This window comes from Trichosurus vulpecula, chromosome 6 (assembly GCF_011100635.1).
Source record: "Trichosurus vulpecula isolate mTriVul1 chromosome 6, mTriVul1.pri, whole genome shotgun sequence".
Taxonomy (NCBI): Eukaryota; Metazoa; Chordata; class Mammalia; order Diprotodontia; family Phalangeridae; genus Trichosurus; species Trichosurus vulpecula.
Genome location: NC_050578.1, coordinates 277,245,286 through 277,258,166, shown reverse-complemented (window position 1 = coordinate 277,258,166; position 12,881 = coordinate 277,245,286). Strand labels below are relative to the sequence as shown.

Here is a 12,881-nt window from a genome sequence, read left to right as displayed (position 1 = left end):
GAGGAAACTAAGGATCAGAGCAGGACGCAGACTTGCTCGCGGTCCCAAAGCAGAACTAGAGTTTGAACGCAGGTCTTCTGGATCCAAATAATGTGTCCCGCGCCCTGGGCCTAAGCGCAGCTGGGAGCAGCTTCATCTGGGTAGGAATGCGCATAGAGGGCCCCCAGCAAATTATCGGATGTGGGAGGAGCTCTGGTCCCACCCTCAGCTCCCTTCGCCCTCCTTCTCTCCTTCCCCGGAGCCCTCTCCTTTCCAGCCCCTCTCCCCCTCCTTCAGATCACCCACTGTCGGACCCTTTAGGAGCCATTCCAGGGGACTGTGGTGAGGAGGGGAGTGCGGAGTGAGAGAAGAACCCCAGACCCCCGCAGCCCCGTCTTTCTCAGGGCTGCTTCTCTGGTCAGTTCTCGCCCTCCAGGATCCCCACCCTACTCCTTCTCCCCGAGGCCCCCGGTCCCCAGTCTGGCTACTGCCTGCGGCGTACGTCCCCGATACCAGCCCCTCCTCCTCCCCCCTCTTCCCCCTCCCGCCCTCCCTCAGCTCCTCCCCCCCGCCCAGGCAAGCCCTGTCCCCAAGCGGCTGCCTTCAGACTCCTCCTCCTTCTCCTCCTCCCGCTCCTTCCAGGGACCCCCAGCCTCCCGTCCCCAGTCCGGCTATTGCCTCTGGCACCCCTCCCCCAGATTCCAGCCCCTCCTTCTACACCCCCAACTTTCCCACGGCTCCTCCCCCCCCCCGCCCAAGTCCTCTCGCCCAGCAGCCGCCCCCAGACCCCTCCTCCACCATCTAGGTCCCGCCCCCGTCCCGCCTCTGCCCCGCCCCTCCGCCCCTCCGTTCCACTCCCTCTCCCCCTCCCCGCCACGGGCATCCTCGGTCACTTCCTGATTCCCGCTTCCTGCTTCCCAGAGTTGGGGATCCAGAGCCGCCGCCGGATTCGGTCCCGCTGCCCCGCGCTAGCGGCGCCCACCCGCCCGCCGGTGAGCAGAGGCGGGGCGGGGGAGGGGGCGCGGCCACCCAAGGCAGCCCCTCCTCCCCCCATGCTCTGGGACCCCGGGACCTTCCAGGAGCCGGCCTGGGACTTGGGGTACAGGGAAGCTTGGGGCGGGGGAGGGGACCCCCTCCTGCACCCCTCTAGCCAGCAGCGCTCCCCATCTCTGCCGATCTATTTTCCGGCACCCCCCCTTTCCACTGCAGCTGCTTCGGCCCTGGCCTAGTTCCTCTGGAGGAGGGGAAGGGGGGACCTCCAGCCCCCCCAGGCCGGGCAGAGAAGGAGCCTCACTCATCTAGCTGGGACCAGGCCTGGGAGAGGGGCGCCCCTCCGAGTAGACAGACTGTGCACTGTGGGAGGGGATGATCGGGAGCCTGGGTCAGGGAGCCTCTGGGGACTGGAAGAAGGTGATTTAAGGACAGCCCTATTTTCCAAGGCCTGGGAGGAGATTTCTGGAACATCTCCCCCCATCCTCCCCCACTCCCATCCCTGCAGATGGGAAGGCTTCCCAAAGTCCCCCAGGAAGCCACAGGGAGCCTTCAGTTTCTCTAGCAGAACAGATTTTTCTGTCACCTAGTAGGGAAGGAGGCAGGAGGGGCATTGTTCCCATTTCACAGGTAGGAAAACTGAGGCCCAGAGAGAGAAAGAGACACGGCCAAAGTCAAACTGAGCCAAAGTCAAAGCCAGTGCTAGAAGCCCAGCATTCTGAAGAATGCCTGCACAAGGTGGTAAACCAGGTGGGCTGGATTCCAGACCTGGCTCTGCCATTTACCACCTGGGTGAATTTGGGTAGGTCCGTTTTCCTTCCCAGCCTCAGTTTTCCCAACTGTAAAATGAAGGGGTTGGACTCAATGAGCCATAAGGTCCCTTAAGGCAGTCTCTAAAGTGCCCAGGGAAGCCCTCTCATGGCCAGGCAGGGAGTGAGGGGGCACCTGCGGGGTGGGGGGAGGGGGCAGGGTTCATTTCTGCTTTTCTCTTGCCAGAGATGTCCTTCCGCAAAGTGGTCAGACAGAGCAAGTTCCGGCATGTCTTCGGGCAGCCGGTCAAGAACGAGCAGTGCTATGAAGATATCCGGGTGTCCCGGGTCACCTGGGACAGCACCTTCTGTGCAGTGAACCCCAAGTTCCTGGCGATCATCGTCGAGGCCAGTGGTGGAGGGGCCTTCATGGTGCTGCCCCTGAGCAAGGTGCAGGCATGGGCAGGGCCACAGCCCCCTGGGGTTATTTATTAGGTCCATACTCTGTGCCAGGCACAGGCAAAGAGGAAAGTCCCTGCCCTCAAGGAGATTGCATTCTTCAGGGGGGGCCGATGCATGGAGCAGGGAACATTACAGTCAGGGGTATCAAAAGAGCCTTGTATTGGAGGTTGTCTGCTCAAAGAGCAGAGGTGAGGAGTGAGTGCATTCCAGGCCAGAGGGACAGCCATTGCAAAAGCATCTGGAAAGGGGGATAGATAGCCTGTAGTCATTAGGCCAGGTGGACTGACTGGAATGTAGAGTGTGGGAGGGGGAGTCATGTAAAATCAGTCTAGAAGAAGAGGTTATCATCTGATGGTGAAGGGCCGTTGACGCCAGACAAGAGTTTCCATTTGCTCCTGGAAGTAATAGGGAGCCCCTGGAGATAATAGGGTGGGGGAGTGCTCTGGTTACTCAGACCCGTCTGTGTTTTGGGAGAATCACTTTAGTAGCTGAGGAAGAGAGGAAAAACAAGCAGGGAGATCAGCTAGTTGTGTTTGAGGCATTCCATTCATTCCAAGCCTGTATCATTGGACTGGCCCCGAGTTAGGCCTGGCCCAGAACAGAGACTTGTGCAGGGGAGAGGTCCTGACAGTCTGAGCTAGGGATGGTGGGGGCTGTGCGAGGGTCCAGAGGGGGAGGGGAGGGGAATGGTGACAGCTGATTGGATGCATCAGGGGGTGAGGGCAAGTGCAGAGGTCATGAACCCCTGGGACTAGAGAGATTGGGGGTACCCCTCGCAGAATTAAGGCAGTTTGGTGGCCCGGGGGATAGAGCACTGGGCCTGGAACCAGGAAGACCTGAAATCAGATTTGGCCTCGGCCACTAGCTATGTGACCCTGGGCAAGTCACTTCGCCCTGTTCACCTCAGTTTCCTCATCTGTAAAAATGCACTGGAGAAGGAAATGGCAAATCACTCCTGCATCTCTGCCAAGAAAATCCCGAAAGGCTCACAAGGAGTCAGATGTGACTGAGAATGACTGGACAACAGCAAAATTAGGGATGTCCGTCCTATGTCTGAGACTCCATTTTCCCTGTCTCTCTGGAGAGGAGACTAACCATCCCCTGTGTTTGCTCCTGTCGCTTATCTTGACCTTGAAAAAGAAGTGGGGAGGCAAGGCCTGCATTGTGAGTCCCACCATAGAGACAAGGAAGTGAAGGCCCGAGCTCTAAATTAGTTTGCGCAAGGTCACCCAGATTGTAAGATCCAGAGTGGAAAATTACTTTTGGGTTTGGAGTTGGAGGCCTTGGGATGGGATTGAGCTCCGGGCCTCGCCCCGAGTGGGGCCTTGGGCCCGTCCCTACCTCGTCTTGGGGCTCGTCATCACAGGAGGTGGCTGAGCTCTCTCTAAGGCTCCCCGAGTCTAAAGCCTCTGCTCCTGGGACGTGTGGGGGCCCCCTGACTTTCTCTTTCCTCTCCACCCTGCTCCGTGCCTACAGACGGGGCGCATTGACAAATCATACCCCACGGTATGTGGGCACACTGGACCTGTCCTCGACATCGACTGGTGTCCGCACAACGATGAGGTCATCGCCAGTGGTTCTGAGGACTGCACGGTCATGGTGAGGAGCTAGGGACTTACCCTTGGCTAGCCGTGGGGAGAGGGGAGGGCCCTTCCTCTGGTGGTCTCCCATTAACACCTGTCGGCCCACAGGTCTGGCAGATCCCAGAGAACGGCCTGGTGGCTCCCCTGACAGAACCGGTGGTTGTCCTAGAAGGCCACTCCAAGAGAGTGGGCATTGTGACCTGGCACCCAACCGCCCGGAACGTTCTCCTCAGCGCAGGTCTGACCCCCCTCCCCAGGCTGCCTGTCAGCTGTTTAAGTTACCCTTGAAAGTTTCCCCAAGTAGTCACAGATAAACCTCACAGCACCCCTGTGAGGGAGGGGCAGCTAGGTGGACTAGGACTCAGTGAGATCTGAGTTCAAATCCTCTCTTAAAGGGCTTATTTAACTGGGCAAGTCACACAATCTCTTGGCCTCAGCTTCTTCATCTGCAAAATGAGGGTGGGGAGGGGTTTGTAAAGCCCACAGGCAGAGAGGCCTGGGCGTACCATGTCCTGGCCTTCTCTGTGCCTCAGATTCTACCCCTTTGTAAACAGAGGCCTGGGCTCCATGGCCCCATGGTACCCCCCGGTTCTGCACCAGTGCTCCTCTAACCCAGTTAGCTGCTCCTAGCTTGTTAGCATTAGCAGCTCCCTTAATTAGAAGGGTTGTGCAGCACTGGGAAGAATTCATCGATATTACCCCATTTGCCAGGTAGGATAAGTGAGGGCCCAGAAGAGAGCAGTTTCCTCAAAGCCTCACAGCAAGTCCGTGGTAGAGCCAGACAGAATTCAAACCCGTGCCTTTTACGCGAGGTGGTAGGCAGGGGTCTGGGCACAGGGTGGGAACTGATGGGCCGGGATGGTGGTTCCGCAGGCTGCGACAACGTGGTACTCATCTGGAATGTGGGCACGGCGGAGGAGCTGTACCGCCTGGATGCCCTGCACCCCGACCTCATCTACAACATCTCCTGGAACCGCAACGGAAGCCTCTTCTGTTCCGCCTGTAAGGACAAGAGTGTGCGCATCATCGACCCTCGCCGCGGCACTCTGGTGGCGGTATGTGCGGCCCCTCCCCCGGCCCATTGTGAGGAAGTCTGGGCACCATCCTGGAGTCCAGTGAGGGAGAGATTGGAAGCTGGGGTCCTCCCAGGGGCGGGGAGGTGGTGCAAGAGGCAAATGCTGAGGCCTGGCCGACAATGGTGGACAGGAGTCAGGGTGCTGGGAGATCAGTCCTGGGTCCCCAGGGCCTGTGGGAGCGGGCATACACCCAGGGGAGTCATGGGGTGGGCTCTGATAGATGGGTGGGACGGGGCTCAGAAGCTCTTTGCTAATAAAGATGGCCAGGCTCTGTGTCTACAGGAACGAGAGAAGGCCCATGAGGGAGCCCGGCCCATGCGGGCCATTTTCCTGGGCAATGGCAAGGTGTTTACCACAGGCTTCAGCCGGATGAGTGAGCGGCAGCTGGCGCTCTGGGACCCGGTAAGCTGAGTCCAGCAGGGTCTTCTCAAGAGACAGCTAGAGAGCTGAAAGCAAGGTGGGAAGCAGGGGCTGGATGCTCACCTGAGGGTGCTTAAGTACATGGGCAGGAACCCTACCCTAATTCCTGAAGAATGTAGGACTGAGAACCCTAACATCGTGGAATGCCGGGGGAACAGGAAACGTGGGATATCAACTGGCAAGAGGCATTACAACATAGGACGTGGACTTTCAGAGAACAATCAGACCCTAGAACACAATGTCAGAGCTTTGAGGGACCTAGAACATGGAATGCCATGGGTGGGAAGGACCACAGAGCATAGAACCAAAATTGTCAGAGCCTGACTGTAGAGGTTGACTTCATGTTCCATGACCCCTGGAAGGACAGGGGTGACAGAGGACAGGGATCTAGGCCCCCACCACCCACTAATGCCCCCTCTCCCATGGCAGGAGAACCTGGAGGAGCCCATGGCTCTGCAGGAGCTAGACTCAAGCAATGGGGCCCTGCTTCCCTTCTATGACCCTGATACCAACGTCATCTACGTCTGTGGCAAGGTGGGCATGGGCAGAAGTGGGCACATATTGGAGTAGGGGAAAGGGCATTGGACTTGCACAGGACCCTGACATTCCTCGGCACCCACCTATTCTCAGGGGGACTCAAGCATCCGCTACTTTGAGATCACAGCTGAGCCCCCCTATATCCACTTCCTGAACACCTTTACTAGCAAGGAGCCTCAGCGGGGAATGGGGCGCATGCCCAAGAGAGGCCTGGATGTGAGCAAGTGTGAGATCGCTAGGTGAGAGGGGATGGGTGCTTTGTGAACCCCAACTGGGCTGGGCTGGGTGGGTGGCAAGCCTTGACCTAGGCTCACACACCTTCTCCCCTACTCAGGTTCTACAAGCTCCATGAACGGAAGTGTGAACCCATCATCATGACTGTGCCCAGAAAGGTGAGTGGGGCCTCTCCCTCTGGGCCTGTGCCACCACCATCTCCACCTAATTCCCAGGCTCTTGAGCACCCATAGTTCTGTCTCCTGCCCTTTTCCACCCTCCAGCCCCATCTCCAGGCTGATGGTGTTGGGACCAGGCGGTAACCAGCACGGGGAGGCCTGGGGAAAGGAAATAGGAAGGTTCATTCTGGAGTAGAAGACTGGGGAGAGATAGGGTAGCTGTGCCCAAGGGCTCGGGGAGATGGAATCAGTGTGCCAGCTTTGGGACGTCAAGGAGGGTGGCCCTGTGTCCCTGGAAGTCCAACTTGTCCTTCTTGGCCTTGGAGGAATGAGGAGAAGGTGCAGGGAACTGGATTTCTGCTTGATTGAACTTGACAGACACAGAATTTCAGAGTTGGGTGACCTTGGGCAGCACCCAGGCCAAAAGAATCCTCCCTGCCAGTGACCCGCCTCCCCCCAGCAGTCCCTCCCTGCCAGGGCAGCTCTCACTGGCAGCCAGTTTATCTTGACCTTGGGCCTAAATCTGCCCCCTTGTGACTTCTGCTATTACCCCTGGGGCCAAGGAGAACAAACCTAATCCTTCTTCCCCATGATGGCCCTTCTGACACCAGAATGCAGAGCTCATGTTCCCCAGGCCTTCTCTCCTCCGGGCTAGACATCCATGCTCAGTCCCTTGCCGTCCGGCCATCCTCATGTGACATGGGCCTCACCAGCCTGGACACTCTCCAGCTCACCACAATGGCCTCGCTGGGGCCCCCAGGGATGGTCTCCCTGGGGCAGAATGTCAGAGCTGTCCCTGGGTGGAACGGCCACACTGCCCCCAGAGGGAGAGATCCCCCTTCCTGGGAAGTCTTCCCAGAGGTCAGATGACTCGCTTGCTCTGTGGTGATGTCACAAGGTTCCTTCCATTTACTGACTGGACTAGATGCCCCTACATCCCTTACAGCCCTGAGAGTGTGGGATCCCCTGGGCTAGGCCCCAAGGGATAGTAGTATTTGGCATGTAGGGGGTAATTGTGCTAAGATGAGGGACTAGCATGTAGGCAAAGGTGCCCAGGTCAGACAGCCCCTGATTCACTGCAGAATCTTTGAAGAACCAAGACTTCTCTGGGTGGCAGTAAAGTAGCAGACATCCGGGGAGTCCTGGCCAAGCCATTTAGACTTTGTCCTGTCCTCCCTGGGGAGTTGCCCTGGCGTGCTCAAGGTGAACGTCTGAAGTCTTGGCCTGAGGGTGGAGACCAGAGGCAGGGAGGTTCCCTCAGAAGTCCAGGGGAGGGCTGGCAGGGCCTGAGCACCAGGAAAGAGGTCAGAGGGAAGGCTGCTGCCCCACAAGAAGTGACCAGGCTTGGCCAGTCCTTAGCGAGATTCTGGAGCCCTGAGCCTCAATGACCAGAGGATGGACAGGGAGTCTGGGGACACGTGAAGGCCAAAGTGCCAACAGGGACTGACCACTGGAAGTTCCTTAGGGAGTGAGAGTCCCGTGTTCAGTTCTGAAGCCTCAGGCTGGCTCCTTATCTGTAACCTGGGGCCCAGGCTCCCTAGAGCTCTGAGGACCTTTCCACCCTGCCGTTCTGGAAGAGGGAGAGGGCCATCCTTCCTCCTCCACCTTTGCCTAGCAGAGGCTCTCCCTGCCCCCACAGTCAGACCTATTTCAGGATGACCTGTACCCAGACACAGCAGGGCCCGAGGCAGCCCTGGAAGCTGAAGAGTGGGTGAGTGGGCAGGATGCCGAGCCCCTCCTCATCTCCCTGCGTGAAGCCTATGTGCCCAGCAAACAGAGGGACCTCAAGGTCAGCCGAAAAAATGTCCTGCATGACAGTCGGGCGGCCTCGGCTCCTGTGCCCGGAGCTTCCACACCTGCCTCCACCACCACCCCGGTCAGCACCCCAAGCAGCAGTGGCACCAGCAGCAGCAGCAGCAGCAGTGGCCTTGCAGGGGCTGGGGTACGTACCTGCCTGCCAGCTTGGCTTAGGGCTGCTTGGCAGCATGGCCCAGCCCTAGGGGCCTAGGAGAAGGAAAGGAAATAGGGTGGAAAACAGCCACCCTGCCTCTCTTCCAGGCTTGGGGAAAGGGCAGAGACAGGGTGTAGAGGGCCTCAGACTTGATGGCTGCCAGGTAGGCAGGGCTCTGGGGCTAGCATTACCTCCCCCCTGACCTCCCCAGGCAGCCCTGCCTGGGCCTTACTGGTCCCCTTGTTCCGTTGCAGGACTCTGGGAAGCTGGAAGAGGTGACCCGTGAGTTGCGGCTGCTCCGGACCTTGGTGAAGGAACAGGGCGAGCGCATTGCCCGTCTTGAAGAACAGCTGGGCCGCATGGAGAATGGGGATGTGTAGTGCCCAGCCCCTGCCTGCCGGAGCCAACCCATCCCTCCCTTGCCCCAGATCCTGCCGCTAACTCAGCCGGCCAGGGAGCAGGAAGCTCCGGCCTGGACCACTTTTATACTTGCTATCAAGAATGATTTTTTTTTATATACTAGGCAAGAACTTCCCACACCTCCAAGGGACCATCTTCCCTTTCCCACAGACTCCACCACACCTAGCTCTCCTGCCCTCAGCTACCCTGGTGGAAGTTGTGGGCCTGACTATATTTTCATTCCAAATAAAAACCTCTTTCTAAGATCCTGGCCTGGCCTCCCCCTTTGCTGTTGGGGGCTGGGGCGGAGGGGAAGTGGGGGGAGATGGGCAAGGCGCCTGACTACCAGGAAAGGAAACGCATCTCTGTGCCCCTCGGCCCTCCAATACTGGGCCTGTTCCATTGCCTCTGCTGCCAAAACAACCTCCCTCTAAGCCTGCTCCCTCCTCGATAAGGGGGCTCTGCCTGCTCTAAGTCCGGGATCCCAAGGGTTAATGGATCTGGGGTCATTGTCCCCACTCTCTAAGCTGCAATCTCTCCCTATCCATCGGCCCATTCCCTCTGCTCACAAACATGCTCATGTTTCTTTGCATCCATTATTCCAAACTCTGCATTTATCTGACCATACCTCTTCCCTTTGTGGTGAACTCGCAGAGACACTTTTCTACACTCCCCAACTCACATCCTTCCCTCCTGAACGCCTAAACTCTGCACCTTTGCCCTCTTGGGTGCGTCCTCTAGGCTTGGGGGACACTGCCCTGTCCTGGGCCTTGTCCTGCCTTTCTAAGCTCCCCTCAGTCTTTGGGGGGATCTTCATCCATGCCTCAGTAACCAGGGGGTCCCTTGGGCCTTCTGCTCCCCTCCCCCCAGCCTGCCTCATCAGTCCCCCAGGGCTTCACAGATCATCTCTGCTGATGATTCCCAGACCTTTTCACCAGCTGCATCTTGGGCATCCTGTTGGCAGCACCCCCAATTGAACATGTCCATAACAGAATTCCTTACCCTTCCCCCAACATTCCCCTCAGCCCCTCCCTCCCACTCTCTCCTCTCTGAGCTGTTGGGTGGTCCTCATCCCTCCCACCCTTGCCTCGGCTCTGGGCACTTCACACCTGGACTCTTGTGACATCTCTGCCCATCCCCCACTTGAGTGATTTTTCCTGAATTCTGTATCTGACCACGTCACCCTCCTCAATGAACAAACTCCAGTGCTTCCCTATTCCCTCCAGGATCAGACGAAAAACTCTTCTCTGAAGTCCTTCCTGCTTTCCCCAGCACTCCACACTGACCTGGTGTTTTATGACTTGGTGTTACAGATGCTTCACCTCCCACCTCCTGCCTTGGCACTGGCTGTCCACCTTCACCTCGGCCTCCTGGCTTCCTCTAAGGCCTTCCTGGCCTCCACTTCCTGCATTATCCAACCCCCAACTTTTCCCACTGGGATTCCAGATATCTTAAACGCAAGTAGTGTTGGCTTTATCTCATTAGAACGTGAGCTCCCTGCATAATTTTGTATGCCCAGAATTTAGGAAATGTTTAATAAATGGCAGGCCTCGCTCCCTGTCCCAAGCCCTCGGGCCCCCAGGCCTTTGGTTAGGAAAAGATCCCTCGATTCAGGCAAGTGCGCAGGGTTCAAGACACTGGCCAAGAGAAGGGTGCCAGAGAGCCCCACCTCCCCAGCCTGATGTGTGTGGCCTCCCCCAGTTCTTTCCCAGCACTGGGCCCCTGCCTGCTTCACGGAGGGGGTGGGCAGAAGACAGGAAGCCGGAAGCCCCAATCTAACCCAGGTCACGGTCCCTACCTCCTTCACCCAGTCTGCCCACCCCAGTCTGTTTCATAGCCAGAGCTACAGTCAGCAGTGCCGGGGCCCAGTTCACAGACCCAAGGGCCAGATGGTGAGTGAGGGGAACACTGGGGAAGGGGAAGTGGGCATGGATACTCCAAGGACCAAGGCTGGGGTAGCTATACCTACCCCGGCCCTCCATCCCAGGGCCAGCCAATTCCAGAGACCAACTAGGCCAGGCATCGCTGCGCCTTCTGTGGGCTCTGCCTATGATGCCCATCTCCTAGGACTTAACCCAACCTTGGACTTCATGGTTGTTGGGAACTCCCAGCAACTGCCCTGCAGCTTAGAGTGTTAGCAAGCTGTCCGGGGCAATCACCCAAGGTCACACAGCCAGCAAGGGCCACAAGCAGGCTTGAACCCCAATTCTCCTGGTTCTCAGACCAGACTCAGGGTATCTCTCCACAAGGCCAGGTGCCTCTCCCACAGCCTGGGATCCTAGGATGCCAGAGCTGGGCCCAGATGGCTCAGAGGGGATGGAGGGAGGCCAGAGCAGAGAGGCAGAGGCCAGAGGTCCCAGAGCCTGGCCCCATCCCTCTGTTCTTCCAGAGCTGATTGAGGGAGGGGAAGTGAGGGGCCAGAAATGGAGGCTTTCAGCTCTCTGCTCAAGCCTCTACATAGCAGCCTCCACCTGCTTTGTTCCAACCGCAAGCTTCCTCTGACAGAGAAGGCCGGGGCAGTAGCAGCAGCTGTGGAGGCCTCAGTCACATGCCTATGGGTGCCCCCACCCCCCAGCTGGCTGTGGGGAGGAAGGGAGGGAGGGGAGAGCAGGCCAAGCAGATAGCTCAGAGAAAGGCCCCCAGGGCTCCAGGGCAGCCACCCCATGACTCCTTCTCTGGGGAGCCCTCCAAAGGGAAGGGCCAGGCCATCGATGCCAGTTTGCATCCCTTGGCCTAGGGCTGGACTCCAGGCTTGGAGAAGAGGGGTTGGCTCCTGGATCACATTCTAGTCCAGAAATGACCCCCCCCCCTCTCTCTGCCACTGGCCCATTTACAGATGAAGAAACAGAGTGGACTTGCCCTGTTATGGAGCTAGCAAGGGCCAGAGCTGGGGACTGAAATCTGGGTCTTCCAATCCAGGGATCTTCTGAGCTGAGTTCCAGGAACAGGGTGGGAGGAGGGGACCAGGCTCCCCTAGATACTTCAGGAGCCTCCACCCAGACACCCCAAAGTCATATAACACTTTGGAAACCTCTGTCCAAGGTACTTTTCCACCTTATCTCAGCCTCACAAGACCCCTGGGTGTTAATATCATTCCCATGCTACAGATGAGAAAGCCTCTACTGAGGCTAGGTTTAGGTTCTCGATCAGCCTCACACAGCAAGTCAGTGGTAGGGATGGGGCTGTAAGTCTAGACCTCTGAGTTCATCTGGGCAGCCTCCTGGCCTGGCCCAAGGAAGCCAGGCCCTTTAGGTTCTGAGTCTCAAGACTGCTGCCTTTCCCCTGCTGCTTTCCCTGGCAGATGCCCTTCTCTACCTCTTCCCCTCCTCCTTCTCTCTAGGCACTGTCCAGGCTCATGGGCCTGGTGGCCCTGGTAGCTCTGCCAGGGGCGCTGGGCTCCGAGGAAAGCAGCTCCCACAGCTCGGTCACTGTGTGCCTGCTGGTGCTACTGCTGCTGATCCTGATGGCAGGCTTGGCCCTGGCCTGGTATCACCTTAGCCAGGAATCAGGGGGCTACTACCACCCAACCCGCCTGGGCACCTCCCTGTGGAGCCGAGCCCGCCGGCTGCTGCAGGCCACGGGGGTGGCCCGGTGGCTCGGAGGGTCAGCCGTTGAAGAGCTGCAGGACAGTATGGAAAAGCAGGAAGAGGAAGAGGAGGAGGAGGAGGAGGAGGAGAACAAGGAGGAGGACCAGGAGGAGGAGGACCAGGAGAAGGACCTAGAACCAGAGCAGGAGAGAGAGAAGCAGCCTGGCCAGGACAAGAATGATGTGCCCAGGAGCTCAGAGGGTCCAGAGGCAGCACAGGGGGAAGTCTGCCTCCAGCAGGGGCCTGAGCCCACCCATTCTGGAGGCCGAGCCGAGGCCCTGCTGAGCGACCTCCATGCCTTTTCAGGGAGTGCAGCCTGGGAGGATGGGGCAGGGACAGAGGGGGGTCACGGCCTCAGTGTTACCGCGCTGTAGGCATAGGGGGCCCTGCTTTTGCCTCCCTCCTGCCCACTTCTGCCACCAAAGCCACCAGGGGATAAATAGGGCCTCCCCAGCCTCCCAGGAGCCCCGCTCAGCCCAGCCTGCCCACGTCCTCAGTACTCCACAGTCTGGTCCAAAGGTCCTTGAAGGCATGATTGCTACATGTCTCACCACATCAATCCGTGGTGGCACAGACCCCCAGAACTGTGTGCCACACAGCAATGCCCATCTCTCTCTGCACTGTCCCCCGCTGCCCCAGACCAAGACCACTAAGCCCTTCCCATCCTTGTAGATGTGTGGGTAAAAGAACCAGGATGCCCACGCCAGGTCCAGGATGGGGGAACAGCCCCTTCTGAAATAAAGACTCCTACACTGG

General features: G+C 58.4%; 2 protein-coding genes across 5 annotated transcripts; both read left to right on the top strand.

The window, feature by feature from the left end:
- Positions 1–292: 292 nt before the first annotated feature.
- On the top strand, positions 293–8,804 carry CORO1B (coronin 1B). 4 transcript variants are annotated; one of them, XM_036764429.1, is made up of 12 exons: positions 293–396; positions 901–971; positions 1,966–2,168; positions 3,657–3,779; positions 3,872–4,001; positions 4,637–4,818; positions 5,122–5,241; positions 5,689–5,793; positions 5,890–6,035; positions 6,131–6,188; positions 7,828–8,130; positions 8,394–8,804. In XM_036764429.1, the coding sequence occupies exons 3-12, from the start codon at positions 1,968–1,970 to the stop codon at positions 8,517–8,519; spliced, it is 1,494 nt and encodes a 497-aa protein (XP_036620324.1). In that variant the 5' UTR covers positions 293–396; positions 901–971; positions 1,966–1,967; the 3' UTR covers positions 8,520–8,804. The 4 variants fall into 4 exon arrangements, with proteins under 4 accessions (XP_036620324.1, XP_036620323.1, XP_036620325.1 ...); XM_036764428.1 differs by lacking the exon at positions 293–396 and having other exon boundaries at positions 865–971; XM_036764430.1 differs by lacking the exons at positions 293–396; positions 901–971 and adding an exon at positions 998–1,078.
- Positions 8,805–10,352: 1,548 nt separating this feature from the next.
- On the top strand, positions 10,353–12,874 carry LOC118854153 (protein tyrosine phosphatase receptor type C associated protein). Its single transcript, XM_036764491.1, has 2 exons — positions 10,353–10,430; positions 11,879–12,874. Exons 1-2 carry the CDS (start codon positions 10,428–10,430, stop codon positions 12,497–12,499), a joined length of 624 nt encoding a protein of 207 aa, XP_036620386.1. The 5' UTR covers positions 10,353–10,427; the 3' UTR covers positions 12,500–12,874.
- Positions 12,875–12,881: the final 7 nt, after the last annotated feature.

What these genes read in the sequence shown, in the direction of transcription:
- CORO1B (XM_036764429.1), top strand. Translation starts at nt 1,968, where the DNA reads ATGTCCTTCCGCAAAGTGGTCAGACAGAGCAAGTTCCGGCATGTCTTC. An exon ending in GCCGCGGCACTCTGGTGGCG is followed by an intron (nt 4,819 to 5,121) that starts GTATGTGCGGCC and finishes CTGTGTCTACAG; the next exon opens with GAACGAGAGAAGGCCCATGA. An exon ending in GTGGCCTTGCAGGGGCTGGG is followed by an intron (nt 8,131 to 8,393) that starts GTACGTACCTGC and finishes GTTCCGTTGCAG; the next exon opens with GACTCTGGGAAGCTGGAAGA.